Below are 24,530 nucleotides of genomic sequence, written 5' to 3' on the forward strand. Positions count from 1 at the left end.
GACCAGGACCAACCCTGCTTAGCTTCAGAAGCAAGCCAGCAGTAGTATGCAGGGTGGTATGCTGCTGGCCAAAAATGTGTATATGTGACATATTATTGATGTGTATTGTGTTGGGACTCTGCTGTTGGGACAGCTTTATGTAGGCCCTAACAGCTTTATGTAGGCCCTAACAGCTTTATGTAGGCCCTAACAGCTTTATGTAGGCCCTAACAGCTTTATGTAGGCTCTAACAGCTTTATGTAGGCCCTAACAGCTTTATGTAGGCCCTAACAGCTTTATGTCGGCCCTAACAGCTTTATGTCGGCCCTAACAGTTTGTGGGCACCGTTTGTCACCGCTATAGAGCAAATAATGTGTTGTGGCCAGTGCTTAATTTCTCCATGGCTGCGCCCCTGCCCAGTCATGGGAAATCCATAAATTATGTACTGTATCTTAGTAAAATCATTGCATGTATCGTTTATATTTTTATTCTGTGCAGGATTATCATTCCTCTTTTTCTTTTATGGTAAAAAGTAGACAACCTTTCAAATACGGTGATTGGTTTTTACAAATAAAATACACTATATATGCAAAAGTATGTGGACACCCCTTCAAATTAGTGGATTCGTCTATTTCAGCCACAGCCGTTGCCAACAGGTGTATGAAATCGAGTACACAGCCAAGCAATCTCCATAAACAAACATTGGCACATGTCAAATTTCTGCCCTGGTCAACTGTAAGTGATGTTATTGTGAAGTGGAAAAGTACAGGTGCAACAACGACTCAGACGCTAAGAGGTAAGCCACACAAGCTCACAGAACGGGACCGGCGAGTGCTGAAGCTTGTAGCCCGTAAAAATCATCTGTCCTCAGTTGAAACACTCACTAACCTCTGGAAGCAACGTCAGGACAAAAACTGTTAATCGGGAGCTTCATGAAATAGGTTTCCATGTGTCGACTGGACTGGTGTAAAACTCGCTGCCATTGGACTCTGGAGCAGTGGAAACACGTTCTCTGGAGTGATGAATCACGCTTCACCATCTGGCAGTCCCACGGATGAATCTAGGTTTGGCGGACGCCAGGAGAACGCTACCTGCCCCATTGCATAGTGCCAACTGAAAACTTTGGAGGAGGAATAATTGTCTGGGGCTGTTTTTCATGGTTCGGGCCCCTTAGTTCCAGTGAAGGGGAATCTTAACACTACAGCATACAATTACATTCTAGTCGATTCTGTGCTTCCAACTTTGTGGCAACAGTTTGGGGAAGGACCTTTCCTGTTTCAGTTTGATAATGCCCCCGTGCACAAAGCGCGGTCGGTGTGGAAGAACTTGACTGGCCTGCACAGAGCCCTGACCTCAATCTAATCAAACACCTTTGGGATGAATTGGAACGGAGACTGCAAACCAGGCCTAATCGCCCAACATCAGTGCCAAATCTCACAAATGCTCGTGGCTGAATGGAAGCAAGTCCCCGCAGCAATGTTCCAACATCTAGTGGAAAGCCTTCCCAGAAGAGTGGAGGCTGTTATATCAGCAATGTTCCAACATCTAGTAGAAAACCTTCCCAGAAGAGTGGAGGCTGTTATATCAGCAATGTTCCAACATCTAGTGGAAAGCCTTCCCAGAAGAGTGGAGGCTGTTATAGCAGCAATGTTCCAACATCTAGTGGAAAGCCTTCCCTGAAGAGTGGAGGCTGTTATAGCAGCAATGTTCCAACATCTAGTGGAAAGCCTTCCCAGAAGAGTGGAGGCTGTTATAGCAGCAATGTTCCAACATCTAGTAGAAAACCTTCCCAGAAGAGTGGAGGCTGTTATAGCAGCAAAGGAAGGGGGGGGGGGGGGGGCAACTCCATCTTAATGCCCATGATTTTGGAATGAGATGTCCAACATGCAGTTGTCCACATACTTTTAGACATGTAGTGTATGTATTATCCTGAATAATTGATTATAGTTTGTTAGGAAATGTTGTCTTTCAATCTTTCCGAGTATCATGGGACACGTTAGATCATCTTAAAGTAGTGTATAACGCTACTTTCATCCCATGTTATTCCTGTTTATTCTGGTTGTGTTCAACAACATGTGTAGTGTGCAGCAGATGAAGGAGCAATGAACTAGAAGACTGAGGATTGGGGAATATTGGAATATCAAAAGTCAAGCAGAGATTTAGCGATATACAAAATATTTATGCCCATGTGTTTAAAAAATACAAATTTAGCAAACTGTCCAAATCTGATTACTTTTATAATTTACAACAGCATATAAATAGAAAAATAAAATACACACTTATAATCATGCTGATGTGAATACATTTTAATTCTCTATCATTAGACAAATAGACAATTTAGGGAAATTACATCATGCTGAAGAGATCCCTTGGTAGTTGCAAGTTTTGTAGAAAACATTTTAGAATTATGTTGTTTAAAGAATTCTAATATGAAAACCACTGTATGGTGTAAAGATACAGTAGAATTCTAATATGAAAACCACTGTATGCTGTAAAGATACAGTAGAATTCTAATATGAAAACAACTGTATGCTGTAAAGATACAGTAGAATTCTAATATGAAAACCACTGTATGCTGTAAAGATACAGTAGAATTCTAATATGAAAACCACTGTATGCTGTAAAGATACAGTAGAATTCCAATATGAAAACCACTGTATGCTGTAAAGATACAGTAGAATTCCAATATGAAAACCACTGTATGCTGTAAAGATACAGTAGAATTCTAATATGAAAACCACTGTATGCTGTAAAGATACAGTAGAATTCCAATATGAAAACCACTGTATGCTGTAAAGATACAGTAGAATTCCAATATGAAAACCACTGTATGCTGTAAAGATACAGTAGAATTCTAATATGAAAACCACTGTATGCTGTAAAGATACAGTAGAATTCTAATATGAAAACCACTGTATGGTGTAAAGATACAGTAGAATTCCAATATGAAAACCACTGTATGCTGTAAAGATACAGTAGAATTCCAATATGAAAACCACTGTATGGTGTAAAGATACAGTAGAATTCCAATATGAAAACCACTGTATGGTGTAAAGATACAGTAGAATTCCAATATGAAAACCACTGTATGCTGTAAAGATACAGTAGAATTCTAATATGAAAACCACTGTATGGTGTAAAGACACAGTAGAATTCCAATATGAAAACCACTGTATGGTGTAAAGATACAGTAGAATTCTAATATGAAAACCACCGTATGCTGTAAAGATACAGTAGAATTCTAATATGGAAACCACTGTATGCTGTAAAGATACAGTAGAATTCTAATATGAAAACCACTGTATGCTGTAAAGATACAGTAGAATTCTAATATGAAAACCACTGTATGGTGTAAAGATACAGTAGAATTCTAATGTGAAAACCACTGTATGGTGTAAAGATACAGTAGAATTCCAATATGAAAACCACTGTATGCTGTAAAGATACAGTAGAATTCTAATATGAAAACCACTGTATGCTGTAAAGATACAGTAGAATTCTAATATGAAAACCACTGTATGGTGTAAAGATACAGTAGAATTCCAATATGAAAACCACTGTATGCTGTAAAGATACAGTAGAATTCTAATATGAAAACCACTGTATGGTGTAAAGATACAGTAGAATTCTAATATGAAAACCACTGTATGGTGTAAAGATACAGTAGAATTCTAATATGAAAACCACTGTATGCTGTAAAGATACAGTAGAATTCTAATATGAAAACCACTGTATGCTGTAAAGATACAGTAGAATTCTAATATGAAAACCACTGTATGCTGTAAAGATACAGTAGAATTCTAATATGAAAACCACTGTATGGTGTAAAGATACAGTAGAATTCCTAATATGAAATGCTGAGTTCGTAAATGCCCAAAATGTTAGTGTAATTAATTATTGATGTGCAATATCACATTATGACAATTTGTACAGTATTTAAAAAAAAAAATCTATGTCAACCATATATACCATATATCTCATCAAATGACATCTCAATGAAAACCATACACCGTATTTCTGAGGTATTCAATCCCATGATACAGAAAGCATCCTGCAGCTTAGCTCCCATAGTTTCTGAGCCGTGTCATCATCTGAAGCAGGCCGCGAGCAGTTGGCTGGTGCACAGTCCCTGTGGGCAAACAGAGAAGATGCTCATGTCTCTAACACAGTTTACTATAAAATACTATATACAATAATATTAAACTAGTGAAAATGTCATCTTTACTCATTTATTAATGAAGCTGGAATAATCTAATTTGTAGATGTATTCTTTCAAAACTAAATGTATATATATATATACATTATATACATATAGTTGAAGTCAGAAGTTTACATACACCCTAGCCAAATACATTTAAACTCAGTTTTTCACAATTCCTGACATTTAATCCTAGTAAAAATTCCCTGTCTTAGGTCAGTTAGGATCACCACTTTATTTTAAGAATGTGAAATGTCAGAAAAATATATTTCTTTCATCTTTTATTTCTTTCATCACATTCCCAGTTGGTCAGAAGTTTACATACACTCAATTAGTATTTGTTAGCATTGCCTTTAAATTGTTTAACTTGGGTCAAACGTTTTGGGTAGCCTTCCACAAGCTTCCCACAATAAGTTGGGTGAATTTTGGCCCATTCCTCCTGACAGAGCTGGTGTAACTGAGTCAGGTTTGTAGGCCTCCTTGCTCGCACACACTTTTTTAGTTCTGCCGACAAATTTTCTATGGGATTGAGGTCAGGGCTTTGTGACTCCAATACCTTGACTTTGTTGTCCGTAAGCCATTTTGCCACAACTTTGTAAGTATACTTGGGGTCATTGTCCATTTGGAAGACCCATTTGCGACCAAGCTTTAACTTCCTGACTGTCTTGAGATGTTGCTTCAATATATCCACATAATTTTCCCACTCGTGATGCCATCTATTTTGTGAAGTGCACCAGTCCCTCCTGCAGCAAAGCACCCCTACAACATGATGCTGCCACCCCCGTGCTTCACGGTTGGGATGGTGTTCTTTGGCTTGCAATCCTTCCCCCTTTTCGTCCAAACATAACGATGGTCATTATGGCCAAACAGTTCTATTTTTGTTTCATCGGACCAGAGGACATTTCTCCAAAAAGTACGATCTTTGTCCCCATGTGCAGTTGCAAACTGTAGTCTGGCTTTTTTTTATGGCAGTTTTGGAGCAGTGGCTTCTTCCTTGCTGAGCGGCCTTTCAGGTTATGTCAATATAGGACTTGTTTTACTGTGGATATAGATACTTTTGTACCTGTTTCCTCCAGCATCTTCACAAGGTACTTTGCTGTTGTTCTGGGATTGATTTGTGCTTTTTGCACCAAAGTACGTTAGTTTCTGGGAGACAGAAAGCGTCTCCTTCCTGAGCAGTATGAAGGCTGCGTGGTCCCATGGTGTTTATACTTGCGTACTATTGTTTGTACAGATGAACGTGGTACCTTCAGGCGCTTGTAAATTGCTCCCAAGGATGAACCAGACTTGTGGAGGTCTACAAGTTTTTTTTCTGAGGTCTTCTTTCTTTTGAATTTCCCATGATGTCAAGCAAAGAGGCACTGAGTTTGAAGGAAGGCCTTGAAATACATCCACAGGTACACCTCCAATTGACTCAAATTATGTCAATTAGCCTATCAGAAGCGTCTAAAGCCATGACATCATTTTCTGGAATTTTCCAAGCTGTTTAAAGGCAAAGTCAACTTAGTGCATGTAAACTTCTGAACCACTGGGATTGTGATACAGTGAATTATAAGTGAAATAATCTGTCTGTAAACAATTGTTGGAAAAATGACTTGTGTTATGCACAAAGTAGATGTCCTAACCGACTTGCCAAAACTATAGTTTGTGAACAAGAAATTTGTGGAGTGGTTGAAAAACAAGTTTTTATGACTCCGACCTAAGTGTATGTAAACTTCCAACTTCAACTGTGGGCTACTATGGTGACCATAGGTTATGGCTACTATGGTGACCATAGGTTATAGCTACTATGGTGACCATAGGTTATGGCTACTATGGTGACCATAGGTTATGGCTACTATGGTGACCATAGGTTATGGCTACTATGGTGACCATAGGTTATGGCTACTATGGTGACCATAGGTTATGGCTACTATGGTGACCATAGGTTATGGCTACTATGGTGACCATAGGTTATGGCTACTATGGTGACCATAGGTTATGGCTACTATGGTGACCATAGGTTATGGCTACTATGGTGACCATAGGTTATGGCTACTATGGTGACCATAGGTTATGGCTACTATGGTGACCATAGGTTATGGCTACTATGGTGACCATAGGTTATGGCTACTATGGTGACCATAGGTTATGGCTACTATGGTGACCATAGGTTATGGCTACTATGGTGACCATAGGTTATGGCTACTATGGTGACCATAGTTTATGGCTACTATGGTGACCATAGGTTATGGCTACTATGGTGACCATAGGTTATGGCTACTATGGTGACCATAGTTTATGGCTACTATGGTGACCATAGGTTATAGCTACTATGTATGTGTTGATTGCTGAGGGTTTCTTTATTATTTAATCCATTTTAGAATAAGGCTGTAACGTAACAAAATGTGGGAAAAAGTCAAGGGGTCTGAATACTTCCCGAAGGCCCTGTATCATCAAACTTCTCATCAGGTCTTGCTTGACTAACACCCAGCCTAATGTTTGTTATCTTATCTCTGAAGTCTCTGCCGCAAACTCATCACATTTATATGTGGAAGGAAGTTCACATGGGTTTGTCATTTTAATCCATAGAGACGTGAAGGAGAAGCTCGTAGGATTAATCAGGCCATCAATGATCGAGAAGAGCACTCTCAAGTCATTCTGATAATTAGTGATCAAGTCAGAGAAATTTGCCCTTCTGTCATTTCTAATTGCCTTATTCCCGATGCCAAGTTGCTCTCACAGAATATCATAATGGACCTGCAACTTTGACTTTCTCCACTTCGTCTCCGCCTGTCTGCAATTTCTCTTTAATTCATTCATTTTCTCTCTCATCCAATGGGCTCTCTGTTTGGATGTGACCTTTTTCAACTTTACTCAAGTTGTGGCATCAACGGTTGCCCTTAATTTGCTATGAAAGTTAACCATCGCAAGAGGAAGGCAGAATAGGTGGTAGAGTATTGTTTAATCACTCAAGGCACTTCAGAGGTCAGATTACGTTTCTTAATAATGTGTTCAGTATTACTCCGTGCTGTGGGCAACAAGGTACTATAAATCCACAGTGGTGATCAGATAGAGCAACATCAACAATAGAGGATATGTCAATAACCTCTTGGTAATAACCAGGTCCAGAGTATGGCTGTAGTTATGGGGGGGCCCAGTAGAAAGCCCCTTGGTAATAACCAGGCCCAGAGTATGGCTGTAGTTATGGGGGGGCCCAGTAGAAAGCCCCTTGGTAATAACCAGGCCCAGAGTATGGCTGTAGTTATGGGGGGGCCCAGTAGAAAGCCCCTTGGTAATAACCAGGCCCAGAGTATGGCTGTAGTTATGGGTGGGCCCAGTAGAAAGCCCCTTGGTAATAACCAGGTCCAGAGTATGGCTGTAGTTATGGGGGGGGCCCAGTAGAAAGCCCCTTGGTAATAACCAGGCCCAGAGTATGGCTGTAGTTATGGGGGGGCCCAGTAGAAAGCCCCTTGGTAATAACCAGGCCCAGAGTATGGCCGCGGTTATGGGTGGGCCCAGTAGAAAGCCCCTTGGTAATAACCAGGCCCAGAGTATGGCTGTGGTTATGGGTGGGCCCAGTAGAAAGCCCCTTGGTAAGAACCAGGTTCAGAGTATGGCTGTGGTTATGGGTGGGCCCAGTAGAAAGCCCCTTGGTAATAACCAGGTCCAGAGTATGGCCACAGTTATGGAAGGGCCCAGTAACATGTTGGATAAAGTCCATAGATTTCAAAAGATTCATAAATTCAATGGCCTTGGAGTCAGTGTCTTTGTCAATGTGAATATTAAAATCACCCAACACAATGATTTTATCATCCCCACCCTTTTTCCCATTAATGATAGAGTTCGAAAATGTGTAGTCTGGTGGGGGGGGGGGGCTTCAATAAGAGCGACACTATAGTATGGAGACAGCCACCCAATCAACTTTGCGTTCAGTAATGAGGTCATTCACGAGAACTATTTTACTAGTCATTGCTCTCCCATAACACGTGCACACACACACACACACACACACACACACACACACACACACACACACACACACACACACACACACACACACACACACACACGCACATCTGTCTCACTCGTTTCCAATGGAAAAAACGAATGGGAAAACTAGTTTGACGTTTCCTTGTGTAAAATGTGTTTTATTCATTTCATTTTTTTTAAACGTTATAAACAGAAAGCCCTGATTGGGTAAATTTTAGAAGTCAGAAAGTCTCTTTTAGTACAGTGACATACCAGAATGGTTTCAAGTGACCAAGTTATGTCATGTGATATTCTACTGCAATCTAGTGGACGAACTGGGGATCAGACATGAGATCTGATTACATCAGTGAAAAGGTTATGACTTCAGTTTAAAAAAACAACAAGTTTAAAGTTCATATGTATCATTCATTCCTGCACAAGGCCCCTGTGCTTTTAAAATGGCTGTGTTCCTATGGGAATTTGTGCATGTTTAGAGCTCGACCATTTGGTCAAATATGATCATTTTGGTTTGTGAGGCGATAGAGGAGTAGCAGCTCTCAAAGTAGTCTAACAGTGTTTTGTGGCGTGGTGCAGATTCAGACCTCCATTCACCTTGGGCTTTAGGACTTTCTCAAAGTGGGATTTGTCAAGGGTTTTCAATCAATCCATCATGCAGGACGACTGCACTGTGAAACACCCCTTTGATTGGACAAGAGGGAAACTTCTGACCAATGAGACCAATCACTCTGAGCACATGCTCAGAGACAGAGACATCACATCCCATCCATACAATATGGGCACTCCATTGTCTCTGACTATCTCCTGCTGTATGTCTGGTGTGGGGCTACTTCTGGAGAGTATGACGATGTACTCTCCACCTTTCTGAGTAAAGAACTTCACTGTTTCAAACCCCAGCCCAGAGAGACCACCTGTGACAATGTACACAGACTTCTTCTGGAATAGCTGGGTTGGTTTAGGCAGCAACTGAATGTTGGACAGTGTGCCTTTGGAATCATCTTTACCCAGCGCCACAACAGACAGGGTCTTTGAGCTGAAGTACGACTCAACAGACAGGAAGTCAATGCTACCGGATGACATTCTTTGTAAGGTAGAGGTCTCTAGAGAAATTCCCAAATGCATGGACTTTAGCCAATTATAAATCTGTGGCCTCTTGGCAATGAGTGATCCCTTTTGTAAGATGCTGGACATCTGAAGAGTCTGGATGTGAACACTATCCTTAACATTCTGGAACACACTCTGTTCAAGCAAGCAGTGGGACTGGGATTCACAGACAATGACAACATGTCTGACATCAGGACAATTGCTGACTTCTGCCAACAGAGATTTATCAAATGGTGGAAGGAGGAGAATTGCATCAGCAAACATTCCACTGCACTGTGTCCATACAATGGCATTCCATCTTGATTTGTTTGCTGTCTGGATTAGGACCTTCAGCAGACTTGAGTCAGGAACAGAGGAGATGATGCTCAACCTTCTCCGTTGTTTGATGGTAGGTAACAGTCTGTGCAGTATTTCCCATGCCAAAACAAAGTAGGACACACAAGGAGCCTCCTTCAGAAATGTAAGCCTCTTTGTCTTGTAGCAAGCTGCTTCAGGAATCACAATCTTAGAAGATGCAGCAATGGGATAACATGATACTACGTCATCTCCCACTTTCAGTGTGTTCACATCTTTCCCTACAGCTGTGACAGTACCACTGAAGTCAAGAGCCAGAAGCTGGTGGTTCTGAGATGTGTGATTGTTCCAGTACATTGTCTGACCATAGTTCAGCCCAGAGACACTGACAGGATAGTAGTCTGAGGAATGAACGCCTATCTTACTGAGCTGAATCTTAACTGATTTCTTATGGATGTTTGTGTTGTCAACATCACAAGGAATGGCAGACAAGCTAGTCATTCTGCAGGGGTCATTTGTCTGAAAGATGCATGGCTCAGACATTGAGGAGAAAATGCTTCCCTCAGTGCTCTCAATGCTTCCAATGGGAGTATGTACAAAATCAGGTTTCAAAATCAGCCCACCTTTCACAACCAACTCTGGGTATCTTTTGCAACGGTATGACTTTAAGACCTGAGACAGAGCTATGATGTCTTCTGTAGAGACAGAGTTGATGTCAATCAGCTGGAAGGAAAGCTTTTCCATTTCTGCAGCACACGATCTAGTCATGCCTGACAGGACAAAGCCTGCGCTGATGTGGTCCACCGTATCCTCCGCCGACCAGTAGGTTATTACTCTGATGAAATTTGTAAATTGCATGGCCCTCAATGACAGGACAATTTTCCTGAGCATCTCACAGCAGCTTATCATACTCTCCAGAACATACTCAGTTCTCAGTGAAGTCACATCTTCCTGACCCCACACAAATAAGACTTCCTGGAAGTGTTTGTTGAGATCTGTGATATTAAGGCTTGCCAGGAGTGTAGGAAATCCTTGGCTCAAGACCTCCTTAGATTGTGTGAAGGAGATGTATCTAGACTGTGAACTTAAGTGTGGTTGCATGGCTTTTGGAAGGCCTACCTGGTCGGAAAATACCAAGGCCTTTGGTGCCTCGCTGGCATTAGAGGAGATGATATCCTCACAGACAACATTGAATTCATTGTGGAAGAAGTATTCTTCCACAACATGAGAGCGGCTCCCAAGATATTTAATCACCACATGCTTAAGCTCAACCAAAACTCTTCCCTCTTTGTCTGTAAAGCAACCACATACTTCATAGTGATCAACACCTTCATCAATTGCTTTCAGATACACAATCATTTCCTCTTGCAGAGGTTCAAACACTGTCAAGCTGCCTATTTTGACAGGAAACCTGGGCCTTGAAGAGACTCCATATGCTACTGTAACAGGAGCAAGTTGCATCAGGAAGTCTAACACTACGGGTTGAATGCAGTATTCATGCAACTGAGACAGCAATTCTTCTGGAACTGTGACAACTGAAAAAAACTCCTTAAACTCATCAAAGACGGCAATAGGTTACAGTCATAGATCCTCCGTGTGTAGCAAAAGTTAGGAGCTATATAATCAATGGAATTAAAAGGACAAAATAATTGAAAGTTAAAAGGATAGGCTACTACAACAAAGAGCCTACAGGTAGGTTGCTACTTAATATTCTGAATGGAGATGTTGTTGTTTGTAACTGCAGGATGAGAAAACGCGAGCACTGCAGGTCTCAATTAGCCTAGCTAGCTAACATTAGCTATGTTGCTTAACTATCTTCTCCCGGGTTTGATGCAGTCAGGGCAGGAACTATGTCATCATATTTGATAATAAATAACCTAGCTATGGCAGCTATTGGTCTACTATAGCACTAGTCGGCTTGGTTGGTTGCTGTCTCTCGTCTCTCCCTCCCTCCTTGTCTCTCACTCCCTCCTTGCTCCCTGTGTCCCTCGCTCACAGTGCGGCCTCTCCCTCAACTGCTAGGGTGGCACTCCTCTCTCCCTTCTCCCATGCTTTATCAGCTCCGTTTAATAAAGTACCTTAGAAAAATTACTTTTATGCTGCTTCTCTCACTCGGATTGGACCAGGTCTACGGTCCGGGTGGGAAAGCCACAGGTCCATTCCCAAATGGGTCCAACTTTTTGGACCTGTGAAGATAGGTCTGTATGTCAACTACTCATATTTATATATTTATCCAATTATTTTGGGCTAAAACCCAGCTAATCTTGGAGAAGACAGGCCTAACTACTTACAAAAAGTTTCTGATGAATATGTACAAAAGTAAGTAACGTGCCTATTAGATTGAAAGACATAAGGTCATTTCGACAAACTTGTGAGGCTCTCCATGTTTATTATTTACTCATTCAACACATTTGCTGCTACTTCAATCCATTTGGAAAAATAATGTTTTTTTTCCTGAGACCAGACAGACATTTTTATTCAACCAAATATTCCCAGTGTTTTTCTACAACAGCCACACATGTGGCCTCTCATTGCATTATAAACATTTTCGTGAGGCAAACGAGTAGGCTAGGTGCGCTCGTTTCGGTGGAGAGGACTGCAGGGATGTTGTGCTGCCAGAATGCACCAGAAAGTCACGAAGGTACTCGTTTAGTTAAAGCTGAGTCAATGCCTTGGAAGATTACATGATAAGTCATTAGTACTCCACATAACATATAAGAATATCATAGCGAATATAATAGCATAGTAACGAAATGACTCTGAATTTGCACATAAAATATAAAAAATTGTATAGGCCAAATATGGAAGTTGGTGACAATCAACAGTTTATTCATGATTTTTTTACTAAGGGCTCCATTCAGTCTGTATCGCTGAAACATTAGAAATGTAAACCGATTGAGTCGACATATGCCGCATTTACCCTGAATTTACCCTCCGCTAACAGGAAGTACACCTTCAGTATTAGAAGAGCCGAGTAAGTCATTTTGACTCCATACGAATTTAAAAATTCAAATATCTCTAGCATTTTCAAAGTCAAGCCTTTTCCTTTTCTAAATAAGTCTATTTAAACACGTGTATGCTGTAAGAATTTCAATGTCACAAACATCATTTGTCTTATAAAAGCAGTTTTAAAGAGGACATGTAATTTATTTTCTCCTCCTCCGTGAGAGGCCAAAAAGTTACATTTTTCAAATCCTTCAACAGATGCAGGTAGAACGTGTTTGATTTCCACATAGTATCAGAAAGATATTCAGAGGTTTCCCTTACCATTCCCAAATAACTATTATAATAGTTATAATAATAATAATAATAATAATAATAATATATATTATAACTACTATAAATATGCCAAATAACTAAATCAAAGCTAAAATCAAACTCTGCATTTGAGCATGCTGCAACAGGTAGCCTATAGTAACATAAACTAATGAGAAAGCTATTGTGTTTCTTGAAATCTTTTTCAAGATTACTCTGATGACCTTCATAAACATAGCCACATTATTCTTTTTTTTTCCCAATTGCATTTATGAAATATATTTATTAGACTGTTAGAATGTTTGAAGTCAAAATGACTTTTCTGGTGTTAAATTGCACTCACACTGTAACGTTGAACATCCGCGATACGGATTAATCTACCATTAATATCATCAACATAGTCTACTTGCGTGTAATTAACAGATGTAGTAAAATAATAAACAGGACACTTCAAATGCCTTGTGGAAAAACACAAACCAAATGAATAAACATTGTTAAAAAAATAGACACTACAGAAAAAACTATATCGCACAGTTTGATAGACTGAAACTCAATATGACTAAATAGAAATTAAATATGAAATCTCACACACACATATATATATATATATTTTTTTTTTACCTTTGCAATGCATGACACAAACTCAGTACCAACAACAAAGAATGTGTTACCTATAACCTGTAACCTGTAATCTATAACATATAACCTACTGTGTTTATGTGTTTTTCAGAATGACTTAGACATTCTTATTCTATAGATTCCTACATATTACAACTATGACTCAAACATAATTACATGTGTTAAATGCAAGTCAGATTTACTAAGCGTCCATACACAATACACTTTTATCATTAACTTTATTTTATGTTTTTTTTCTAGCAGTTTCTATGTCTGATAGTTATCAGTAGAAACAGGTGCAAATCCTTCAGCTGCGGGGATAGTGCTTAGCTGCTTCAAGAATTAATGACCACCCGGCCCAGCAGTTTTAAGGACAGTCAGAAATTGTTTTCACAAACGATATTATCGTTCATTTTCTTTTTCAATTGATAGGTATTATCTCGAGGGTTATCACCTGCATCTTCTTCATTGCCAACTTTAGCGCCGCAGATTCCAAAGAAAGACAAAAACACAGGGATAAACACTATACCATGGACGGCCCCAAACAAAATGACCAAGAACATGATCTTAAAGAAGGTTCTGAAGATGTAGCTCTCAGCAGCAGACAGAGCCACCACTCCTAAGATAGTAGACACAGCTCCCTGTATGATAGGATAGCCCAAGTGATAGACCGCATCTATAGCCTTCTCGTTAGCAGTTCTCTTATCGCTAGAGACGAAGGCATAGGAAATGTGAGCGGAAAAGTCCACTGAGAAACCGATGCAGATGACAAGATTGATCATGGATACAGAGTCGAGATTGACGTCCCAAAACGCCATGAAACCAGCAACGCCCACTATGACAGAGGCAATGGCAAAGGTCACCCAAAGAGAACATATTGGGTTGGGAATCAACAGGAGGGAGATCACCAGCATGGCAAGAGTGGCAACTACAATGTTTTGGATGGTGTTACTAACAATGACTGCGTACTGGTCAAAGTATATGAAAGCTGGGTGGTAAACAACCAACTTTACTGAACAATCACTAGCGGTCTCCCGAAGCTCGTTCAACATGTTCTTTTCATCAACAGCTGTACTGACATTGACTGTCTGAATGAACACACGTGAAGCATATATTGTGTTGTCTGTAAAATTCACATCTTGTATGAAATCAGACCTCTCGAGAAATGCAGACAAATTCCTTTTGAATGTGTTTTCCTCACTTAGATTCAAATGGGTCATCTTTCCAAATGTAAGATATTCATTGAGCCAAGATATGGTCCTGTTTTGAGAAACCATTGGTAGACCTTCAAAGTTTTGAAGGCAGGAGTCAAGAATATTCCGAGCACTTTCGTCCCAATATTTAAACGCACTGTCTGTCACAACAACCATAACATTTGGGCCATACTCTGAAAAGAATTCGTCCTCATTATCATAATAGCTACCCACATAGGAGCTATCAGCTGCTAGATTTTTAAGGTCTATGCCCTCTTGGATTTGTAAGCAACCATAGATGCTTGAGCCCAAATATACAGCATAGAGCAGGATCACAAACCCCTTGGTCCAATTATTTGTTAGAAATGGACCATAGTACGTCTTAAAGAAGTTGTTAATTGGCATTGGTTCCTCTTTTCCTGTTTCATGATCATAAGCTCCCCCTACAGAGCAGATGTTGTACTTTTCAGAATTCTCCTCTGGTTCTGAAACCTTCATGCAGGTCAGCCAATGTCTGTTGCTCTTTTCACGTCTTCCATTCAGTGCCAGAAATGCACCAAAGAAGGTGATGTTGTACAAGTAGCAGAACAGCACAGCTGTGCCAGTATACATACAAAAGGACTGTACAGAACCAAAGGGAGTTAACAGACCAATAAAGAAAGCCAGGGCATCAGTTAGTGTTGTGATGGTGATAGAAACAGCTGCCTCTTTGTATGTAGCTGCCATACGGTCCTCTACGTTGTCATGAACTTGAGTCTGCTGCCAACAAGAAATCATGATGAACATGTCGTCAACACCAATTCCTGTGGAGAAAAAGGACACTGTTTTACAAAATGTCAGATCTTGTTTCTACCCGTGTTCATTCCTGTGATCACATCTGTTAAGATCACAAGCCGAGTACATTTCATATCAGGTCTAAACAGGATGTCAGTTGCATTTGGTTTATTGTATCATAATGAGAGTTTGTAAGCTTACCCAGAATCAGGAATGGAGCTGTTGCCACAGTCATAGCGAAGGGCATCCCACAGTACAGCAACAACCCAAAACTGGACAACACCGCCATACCAGCTGAGAGGACACCAAAGGTCGCCACCCACACCTTGTTCCTAACACAGTCCAACCTAGACAAACACAACATTAGTGGGTAAACTCTAATAAGTAGTGCTCTCTGATGTGCCTTGAAAACAGTAATACAGTTACAATGTGGGTTCGACTGATTTGAGCCACAAATCTAGTTTCAGATAATAAACGCTGTTATTATCATTTTCAATTGAGCTGTACTATATTGACTGATGATGTGGAATCGCATCGGACTCCAACGAGTGGCTCTGGAATTGGATTCTCAATCCTCACATTGATATTAAATAGTAGCAATAGCGATGTTACTGTGCGACGAAAGACACTGCAAAACAATTTGTAAATCGATGTCGTGGTGCCCATCAGTAATGAACGTCTCCACCTCGGTTTTGAGAAGTTGTGTTTTTACTGTCAGTTCCTGCTGGGTCGTTCCATTTGATTTCAATCACTGTTCATGATAATACTGAACAGAAAAATAGAAACGCAACATGTAAAATGTTGGTCCAGTGTTTCATGAGCTGAAATAGAAGATCCCCAAAGTTTTACGTACGCACAAAAATCTTATTTCTCTCAAATTTTGTGAACACATTTGTTTACATTCCTGTTAGTGAGCATTTCTCCTTTGCTAAGATAATCCATACACCTGACAGGTGTGGCATACCAAGAAGCTGATTAAAACAACATGATCATTACTTGTAGGTAAAATCCCAGAGATGACTAGATGAAAAATCTAGTCGCTGTGCCCTTGAGCAAGGCACTTAACCCCGATTGCTCCTGTAAATGGCTCTGGATAAGAGCGTCTGCTAAATGATTCAAATGTAAATGCTGAGAATGAGTTTTTCATAAAATAGTTTGTTTGTTATGGTCCTTTTCTGACTTGCCTTTTTAAAAAGCATTGTGGGTCAAAATGTGGATTTTTGATTTGAATTTAGCCCCAAAATCTAGCTTTTTACAGTCAACACTGTCATTGCGATTTTCCATTCGAGCTGTCCTATATTCATTGTCCTATATTTATTGAAATCGGAAAAGGTACCTTATACAAGATACGATTGAAAAGGTGATGGCCAGGGCATAGGTCAATGAGAAGAGGGGAATGATTGAGTCAGAGCTCTTCTCAAACTCTTCATCCCTTGATATTGATGTAAAATACGATATGGTCATCTGCAAAGACAAATAAGAATATAGATACAAAGACCATATTCAGGTAACATTAGTAAAACAACTCAAAATGTTCGAATAATCAAATTATCATGACATGACATGTTTTTTTTTTTTTTTTTAAATGGAGCTTAAATGTGCAGTTTGATCAATTAGGCTGTAGGCCTAAACATGGTGAGAAGACACCCATCCTATACAAGTTGACAAGAGAACATGTCCTGTGTTTCATCTCTAAAACCATGTACTCACGCCTTCTTCTTTTTGCATCGTCGACGCCGTCTCTATGAACTTCTGCAGCCACATCGTATTTACAGTCTGGTTGTCTTCTTTTAAGAAGTAAAAAAGTCGAATTGCCTTTGCGCTTTCAATTTCAGTTGATCCAGTTTTCAGTTTCACACCACCGATTTCAGATGCGATGAAAATGTTGTCATGATATGGGTAATCAATAGTGGTAACATTGGGAGTTTTTACAATATCAAAGATTGAATTTGACACGCACACATCACCTTTCTTAACACAAAGGTTTGAGAAATTAAATGTTCCTACATCAATGGCTTTCACTTCCCTATCCATAGCAATAATTTTTGTAAAAGCAGGATTTGTGAGGATATTTGCTGCGGGCGTAACAATTATGAGAGATGCAAAGGTGCCTTCGGTATAGAGCCGCAAACGTGAGAAGTCGCTATCGTTCTGTGGAAAGTATTCTTTCACTTCTTGTCGTTCGTCTTTCGCTGGTCCGTCCATAGGTGTGAACATCTCTTCAATGCCGTTAGCTTCTCTGTCCGCAAGGAAGTAAAATCCTCCGCCAAGACCCGCAGAAATGAACATGGGAAGAATAAAAAACCACAAGTGGTGTCTACCAACAAAACGCCCAAGTATTTCAAATCCTCTAGCTATCGGTTTCTCAACGCAGTCTGTGTTGCACCCAGCCATTTTCTATTCTCCTTTTCAACTTGTGGTACTAGAAGAAATAACTCACCTTGAATTATATCTGTTGACTTTACAGTCATAAACTATACTTCCTCTGAACATGGTGACATGATAAGCTTCCTGTGAAGAGTTTTCCTCAGTAGCGGCTCTGCCAGCCCTGGATGCATCACAACCATGACCGCGTCAGGGCAATAAATGGTTACATATTAACAAATAAGGTGGTTTATCTGTTTGGGTTGTGATAACATCACTAGGTGCCACGCCTGCTCCAGCTCCCCCTCCCTGGTGCTCGGAGGTACCAGGCTCCCCCAGCATTACGTACTCCTGCCACCATCAGTACACACACACCTGCCTTCCCCTCGTTACGCGCATTAAATTATTATTGGACTCACCTGGACTCACCTGGACTCAATCACCTATGTCATTACCGCCACTATATGTGTTTGTTCCCAAGCTCTGTTCCCTGCTTCAGGATTAATGTTTGTTTGTCTTTGCATACCCGGTTCTGATGCTGTCTCTGTCCAGGTTGATGTCTGTTCCCTGCTTCAGGATTAATGTTTGTTTGTCTTTGCATACCCGGTTCTGATGCTGTCTCTGTCCAGGTTGATGTCTGTTCCCTGCTGTCAGGATTAATGTTTGTTTGTCTTTGCATACCCGGTTCTGATGCTGTCTCTGTCCAGGTTGATGTCTGTTCCATATTAAAGGTTCTACTCCCCGTACCTGCTTCTCTTCTCCGGCGTCGGTCCACACTAGGAGTTCATCGCTAGGATGCAAGGTTTTGTCTTTATTAATTAACATTGCTTGTGTAATGTTTTGTTTAATTTCAGGGGTTGCCCCTGGGATGACTTCCCTGTCAAAAGTACAGTTTGGGTGACCTGTTAATCTAACCTTCATATTGATGTACCGGCATATAAACACACACACCTGTCAAAAGAGCCCTCATCCATTGTGATTCACTTTTGGGCCGATAATGTTTGAGTACGATAAAAGACAATCAAATACATTGTTTCATGTGTGTAACGACGACCCCGGGAGACGGGAAGTAGTTCATTACAAATCCTACAATGTGATTTTCTGGATTTTTTTTTTCTCATTTTGTCTGTCATAGTTGAAGTGTACCTATGATGAAAATTACAGGCCTCTCTCATCTTTTTAAGTGGGAGAACTTGCACAATTGGTGGCTGACTAAATACTTTGTTGCCCCACTGTATATCCACAGTAAAACGAGTCCTATATCAACATGACCATGAGTGGCCGCTCAGCAAGCCACTGCTCCAAAACTACCATTAAAAAGCCAGACTACGGTTTGCAACTGCACATGGGAACAAAGATTGTACTTTTTGGAGAAATAATGAAACAAAAATGTAACTGTTTGGCCATTATGACCATTGTTACATTTGGAGGAAAAAGGAGGAGGCTTGCATGCCGAAGAACACCATCCCAACCATGAGGCACGGGGGTGGCAGCATCATGTTGTGGGGGTGCCTTTCTGCAGGAGAGACTGGTGCATTTCACAAAATAGATGGCATCATGAGGCAGGAAAATTATGTGGATATATTGAAGCAACATCTCAAGACCTCAGTCAGGAAGATAAAGCTTGGTTGCAGATGGGTCTTCCAAATGGACAATGACCCCAAGCATACTTCCAAAGTTGTGGCAAAATGGCTTAAGGACAACAAAGTCAAGGTATTGGAGTGGCCATCATTGAAAAATGGTGGCCACTGAAAAAGTGTGTGCGAGCAAGGAGGCCTACAAACCTGACTCAGTTACACCAGCTCTGTCAGGAGAAATGGGCCAAAATTCACCCAACTTATTGTGGGAAACTTGTGGAAGGCTACCCAAAACGTTTGACCCAAGTTAAACAATTTAATGGCAATGCTACCAAATACTAATTGAGCGTATGTAAACTTCTGACCCACTGGGAATGTGATGAAAGAAATAAAAGCTGAAATAAATCATTCTCTCTACTATTACTCTGACATTTCACATTCTTAAAATAAAGTGGTGATTCTAACTGACCTAAGACAGGGAATTTTTACGAGGACTAAATGTCAGGAATTGTGAAAAACTGAGTTTAAATGTCTTTGGCTAGGGTGTATGTAAACTTCAGACTTCAAATGTATATACTGTATTTTATACCATCTATTGCATCTTACCTATGCCGAACGGTCATCGTACGTCCATATATATATATATATATATGTACATATTCTTATTCCATCCCCTTACATTTGCGTGTATAAGGCAGTCGTTGTGAATTTGTTAGATTACTTGTTAGATATTACTGCACTGTCGAAACTAGAAGCACAAGCATTTCGCTACACTCGCATTAACATCTGCTAACAATATGTATGTGACAAATAACATTTGATTTGTTTTGATACTCTGACAATGATTGGTCCTCGTTTTCATAATAGCTACCCACATATGAGCTATGCCCTCTGATTTGGAAGCAACCAAAGATGCTTAAACCACGTATGAACTTGTATGCACATGGACACAAGTATTTTTACCAAACCTGGCAATATGCTTAGACAGTTTGTTAATCTGTGCAACTTAAATAACAAACGGTACTTTTCCCTTCTGAATCATTCAGGAAAAAATGTTCTTTGTCAAAACTACACGTTTGATGTCACTGATTGCCGCATGCTAGTGCAATTCAAAAAGGTCAACTTTACCTTTCCTTATCATAACTCATCGTCAAACACGGTCTTTTTGGGGATATAACCTGGTGGTAGTAGTTTTTGAATTCAGATATTTTTTGTTAGTGCACTGGCTGTATTTCCCTTTCGCAATTAAGTTTCTGACAAGTTGGAAAACAGTTGAGTAAAACACACATCATTTTCTTGCCTTGTTGTTTTCTCTGAGAAAGTAGAAGAGTTGAACAGTCAGTGCACTAACAAAAAATATCTGAATTCAAAAACTACTACCACCAGGTTCTATCCCCTTTAAGTACAGAACTACTACCACCAGGTTCTATCCCCTTTAAGTACAGAACTACTACCACCAGGTTCTATCCCCTTTAAGTACAGAACTACTACCACCAGGTTCTATCCCCAAAGTACAGAACTACTACCACCAGGTTCTATCCCCAAAGTACAGAACTACTACCACCAGGTTCTATCCCCAAAGTACAGAACTACTACCACCAGGTTCTATCCCCAAAGTACAGAACTACTACCACCAGGTTCTATCCCCAAAGTACAGACCTACTACCACCAGGTTCTATCCCCAAAGTACAGAACTACTACGACCAGGTTCTATCCCCAAAGTACAGAACTACTACCACCAGGTTCTATCCCCAAAGTACAGAACTACTACGACCAGGTTCTATCCCCAAAGTACAGAACCTCTACCACCAGGTTCTATCCCATTTAAGTACAGAACCTCTACCACCAGGTTCTATCCCCTTTAAGTACAGAACTACTACGACCAGGTTCTATCCCCAAAGTACAGAACTACTACGACCAGGTTCTATCCCCAAAGTACAGAACTACTACCACCAGGTTCTATCCCCAAAGTACAGAACTACTACCACCAGGTTCTATCCCCAAAGTACAGAACTACTACCACCAGGTTCTATCCCCAAAGTACAGAACTACTACCACCAGGTTCTATCCCCAAAGTACAGAACTACTACGACCAGGTTCTATCCCCAAAGTACAGAACCTCTACCACCAGGTTCTATCCCCTTTAAGTACAGAACCTCTACCACCAGGTTCTATCCCCTTTAAGTACAGAACTACTACCACCAGGTTCTATCCCCAAAGTACAGAACTACTACGACCAGGTTCTATCCCCAAAGTACAGAACTACTACCACCAGGTTCTATCCCCAAAGTACAGAACCTCTACCACCAGGTTCTATCCCCAAAGTACAGAACTACTACGACCAGGTTCTATCCCCAAAGTACAGAACTACTACCACCAGGTTCTATCCCCAAAGTACAGAACCTCTACCACCAGGTTCTATCCCCAAAGTACAGAACTACTACCACCAGGTTCTATCCCCAAAGTACAGAACTACTACCACCAGGTTCTATCCCCAAAGTACAGAACTACTACCACCAGGTTCTATCCCCAAAGTACAGAACTACTACCACCAGGTTCTATCCCCAAAGTACAGAAGAAGACCTGTAATGGAGTTTAAAAGTGCTGCCAGTGGAACCGCTCACTAATACACATTAACAGAGAGGAACACGTCAACAATACACATTAACAGATAGGAACACATCAACAATACACATTAAGAGAGAGGATCACTTTAACAATACACATTAAGAGAGAGGATCACGTCAACAATACACATTAACAGAGAGGAACACGTCAACAATACACATTAACAGAGAGGAACACGTCAACAATACACATTAACAGAGAGGAACACGTCAACAATACACATTAACAGAGAGGAACACGTCAACAATACACATTAACAGAGAGGATCACGTTAACAATACACATTAAGAGAGAGGAACACATCAACATGGAAACAGGTTCCAACTGTATTAAACCTGATCATCTTTTGACTATTTCTGTTTGGGTATCCGTCTATACTTGTATATTACATGCTCTCCTCTTCCAGGAAATAGACTATGTTCTATGGCTAAGTTCTATGGCTATGTTCTATGGCTATGTTCTATGGCTAAGTTCTATGGCTATGTTCTATGGCTAAGTTCTATGGCTAAGTTATATGGCTGAGTTCTATGGCTGAGTTCTATGGCTGAGTTCTATGGCTAAGTTCTATGGCTATGTTCTATGGCTATGTTCTATGGCTAAGTTATATGGCTGAGTTCTATGGCTGAGTTCTATGGCTAAGTTCTATGGCTATGTTCTATGGCTATGTTCTATGGCTATGTTCTATGGCTATGTTCTATGGCTAAGTTCTATGGCTAAGTTAATAGAACGCCATTTGAGTTATGTAAAAAAAGCCTTATTGATACATGTCCTCAGTTGGAAAGGCAGGCTCCATTTACCCGTGTATCGTATTGTACAGAACATACCAATTTGATAAAGGATTCCTACAAATAGATATGACACACTTTTCAGATGCTCATCATACTAAAGCATGAAACTTATTTTTTTCACTAGAAGTTGTCTGACGTTATCTGCCTACTTATCTGTTACAATGCTTGTTTGTTTTACACCTGTAAAGTTTACAACTACAGTGGAATAAACGTTGGCCTTCTGATGCGTTATATTACAGCGCTAAAACTGCTATTGGTTACGGAGTAAGTCAGGTACTGGCAAGTATCCTACTAGCCAACATTACTGCTGGATCATCATTAATAATGACATCATTTGAATGTCCCCGTCTCACCTCACGTTGACTTTTCCATGCTGTCAGCAAATCTCTCTCTCTCTCTTTAGTTCACACATTATTACAGAAATGTGCAAGTTGTCACAAAATACTGAAGTATGACGGTTAGTGGAAAATGATATCTTCAACCTATTAGCAATATTTTGATAACTAGGGAAGTTCTGGTTTCCTCTCATTTTTTTTAATAGAAACTGTTATGTTTTTAAGGTTCTTGACGATGTACACCTCAAAAGGTGCAGACTAACAGTGAAAAAAAATTGAGAAGAAAATATATTGGTTCTTAAACGTAATAATTAACCAATTCTGTATCAGACAGAGGAAAAAAGTAGATCTCAGACAAGCTCTTCTGCACCAATTTTGCCGCATAACAAGTTTTAAGAAAATGAAAAGGATACAAGTACAATGAGGATAACTCATATAGAAATCCACTTGAGGACTGTAGATACTGTGGCCAAGGAGATACTGTCTGACAAAATAAATTAAACTGGCGTGGCCTTTATTGAAAGCATTGATATCGGTGGAAATCTATCAGCATTTCCTTAGAGGACTGCAATCAGTCCTTCGAGATAAAGGCCATGCAGGTGAACTAAGGAGACTAAGGAGCTGGAGGCATATCCAACCATGTAAAGTTCTCCCTTTCTCAAAACACACAGAGTTATTAAGTAAGCAAAATTGCACAATAAAAAATAAATAGAAATATTTAACCTTTATTTAACTTGGCAAGTTAGTTAAGAAAAAATTATTATTTACAATCATGGCCGGTTGTGATACAGCCCGGGATCGAACCAGGGTCTGTTGTGACGTAGGATGTAATTGGTAATTGAGGTAACATGTACATGTAGGTAGGGGTAAAGTGACTAGGCCATCAGGATAGATAATACACAGAGTAGCAGTAGTGTATGTGAAGAGTGTATAAGGGTGTGAAAGTGTGTCTATGTGCGAGTGTGTGTGTGGCGTATGTAGTGTGTGTGTGTGTGTGTGTGTGTGTGTGTGTGTGTGTGTGTGTGTGTGTGTGTGGCGTCAATATGCATATGTGTGTGTGTTTTGTGTGTGTGAGCTGTTGATGGAATTTATAGCTTTAAAGGAATGATTAGAACACTCCACTCAGAAACCATATAATTGTAGAAATTGACTAGAATCATAAAGTTATAATTAATGACGAGTTTTAGTCAGTCAAACAATATGTATGTTTGGGTGCGTATGTTTGGGTGACTGTTGTGTGGGTATGTTTGGGTGGTATGTTTGGGTGACTGTTGTGTGCTTATGTTTGGGTGACTGTTGTGTGCGTATGTTTGGGTGACTGTTGTGTGCGTATGTTTGGGTGAATGTGTGCGTGCGAAGCCAGTATAAAATTAATTGTTTTGTACAACAGGCTAGCACACTCTCCTAAATCCATTTTCGGACTATTGTAGCTGGGCCTCCGTCTGATTCATTTC

The 24,530-nt window shown here is 40.2% G+C and overlaps 2 protein-coding genes and 1 pseudogene across 3 annotated transcripts; 1 reads left to right on the forward strand and 2 right to left on the reverse strand.

Annotated features, from left to right (window-relative positions):
- Positions 1 to 8,869: 8,869 nt before the first annotated feature.
- Positions 8,870 to 11,258, reverse strand: LOC110536536. Its single transcript, XM_021622301.2, has one exon. It carries the CDS (start codon positions 11,003 to 11,005, stop codon positions 8,870 to 8,872), a length of 2,136 nt encoding a protein of 711 aa, XP_021477976.2. The 5' UTR covers positions 11,006 to 11,258.
- An 898-nt stretch (positions 11,259 to 12,156) lies between these two features.
- LOC110535196 (patched domain-containing protein 3) lies at positions 12,157 to 17,959 on the reverse strand. Of its 2 annotated transcripts, XM_021620060.2 has the most exons (4): positions 17,095 to 17,940; positions 16,721 to 16,848; positions 15,586 to 15,731; positions 12,157 to 15,413 (listed from the first exon to the last, which is right to left on the reverse strand). In XM_021620060.2, the coding sequence occupies exons 1-4, from the start codon at positions 17,776 to 17,778 to the stop codon at positions 13,795 to 13,797; spliced, it is 2,577 nt and encodes an 858-aa protein (XP_021475735.2). In that variant the 5' UTR covers positions 17,779 to 17,940; the 3' UTR covers positions 12,157 to 13,794. The 2 variants fall into 2 exon arrangements, with proteins under 2 accessions (XP_021475735.2, XP_021475736.2); XM_021620061.2 differs by lacking the exon at positions 16,721 to 16,848 and having other exon boundaries at positions 17,825 to 17,959.
- A 5,233-nt stretch (positions 17,960 to 23,192) lies between these two features.
- Positions 23,193 to 24,530, forward strand: part of LOC110536537 — a 7,345-nt pseudogene continuing 6,007 nt past the window's right edge.

This window comes from Oncorhynchus mykiss, chromosome 11, assembly GCF_013265735.2.
Source record: "Oncorhynchus mykiss isolate Arlee chromosome 11, USDA_OmykA_1.1, whole genome shotgun sequence".
In the NCBI taxonomy this organism is placed as follows: domain Eukaryota; kingdom Metazoa; phylum Chordata; class Actinopteri; order Salmoniformes; family Salmonidae; genus Oncorhynchus; species Oncorhynchus mykiss.

Coding starts and splice junctions, on each gene's coding strand:
- LOC110536536 (XM_021622301.2), bottom strand. CDS start 11,005: ATGCAACTTGCTCCTGTTACAGTAGCATATGGAGTCTCTTCAAGGCCC.
- LOC110535196 (XM_021620060.2), bottom strand. CDS start 17,778: ATGGCTGGGTGCAACACAGACTGCGTTGAGAAACCGATAGCTAGAGGA. Junction 16,849..17,094: donor CGATGCAAAAAGAAGAAGGC/GTGAGTACATGG, acceptor TTGTCTTTGCAG/ATGACCATATCGTATTTTAC. Junction 15,414..15,585: donor AGCTCCATTCCTGATTCTGG/GTAAGCTTACAA, acceptor TTTTCTCCACAG/GAATTGGTGTTGACGACATG.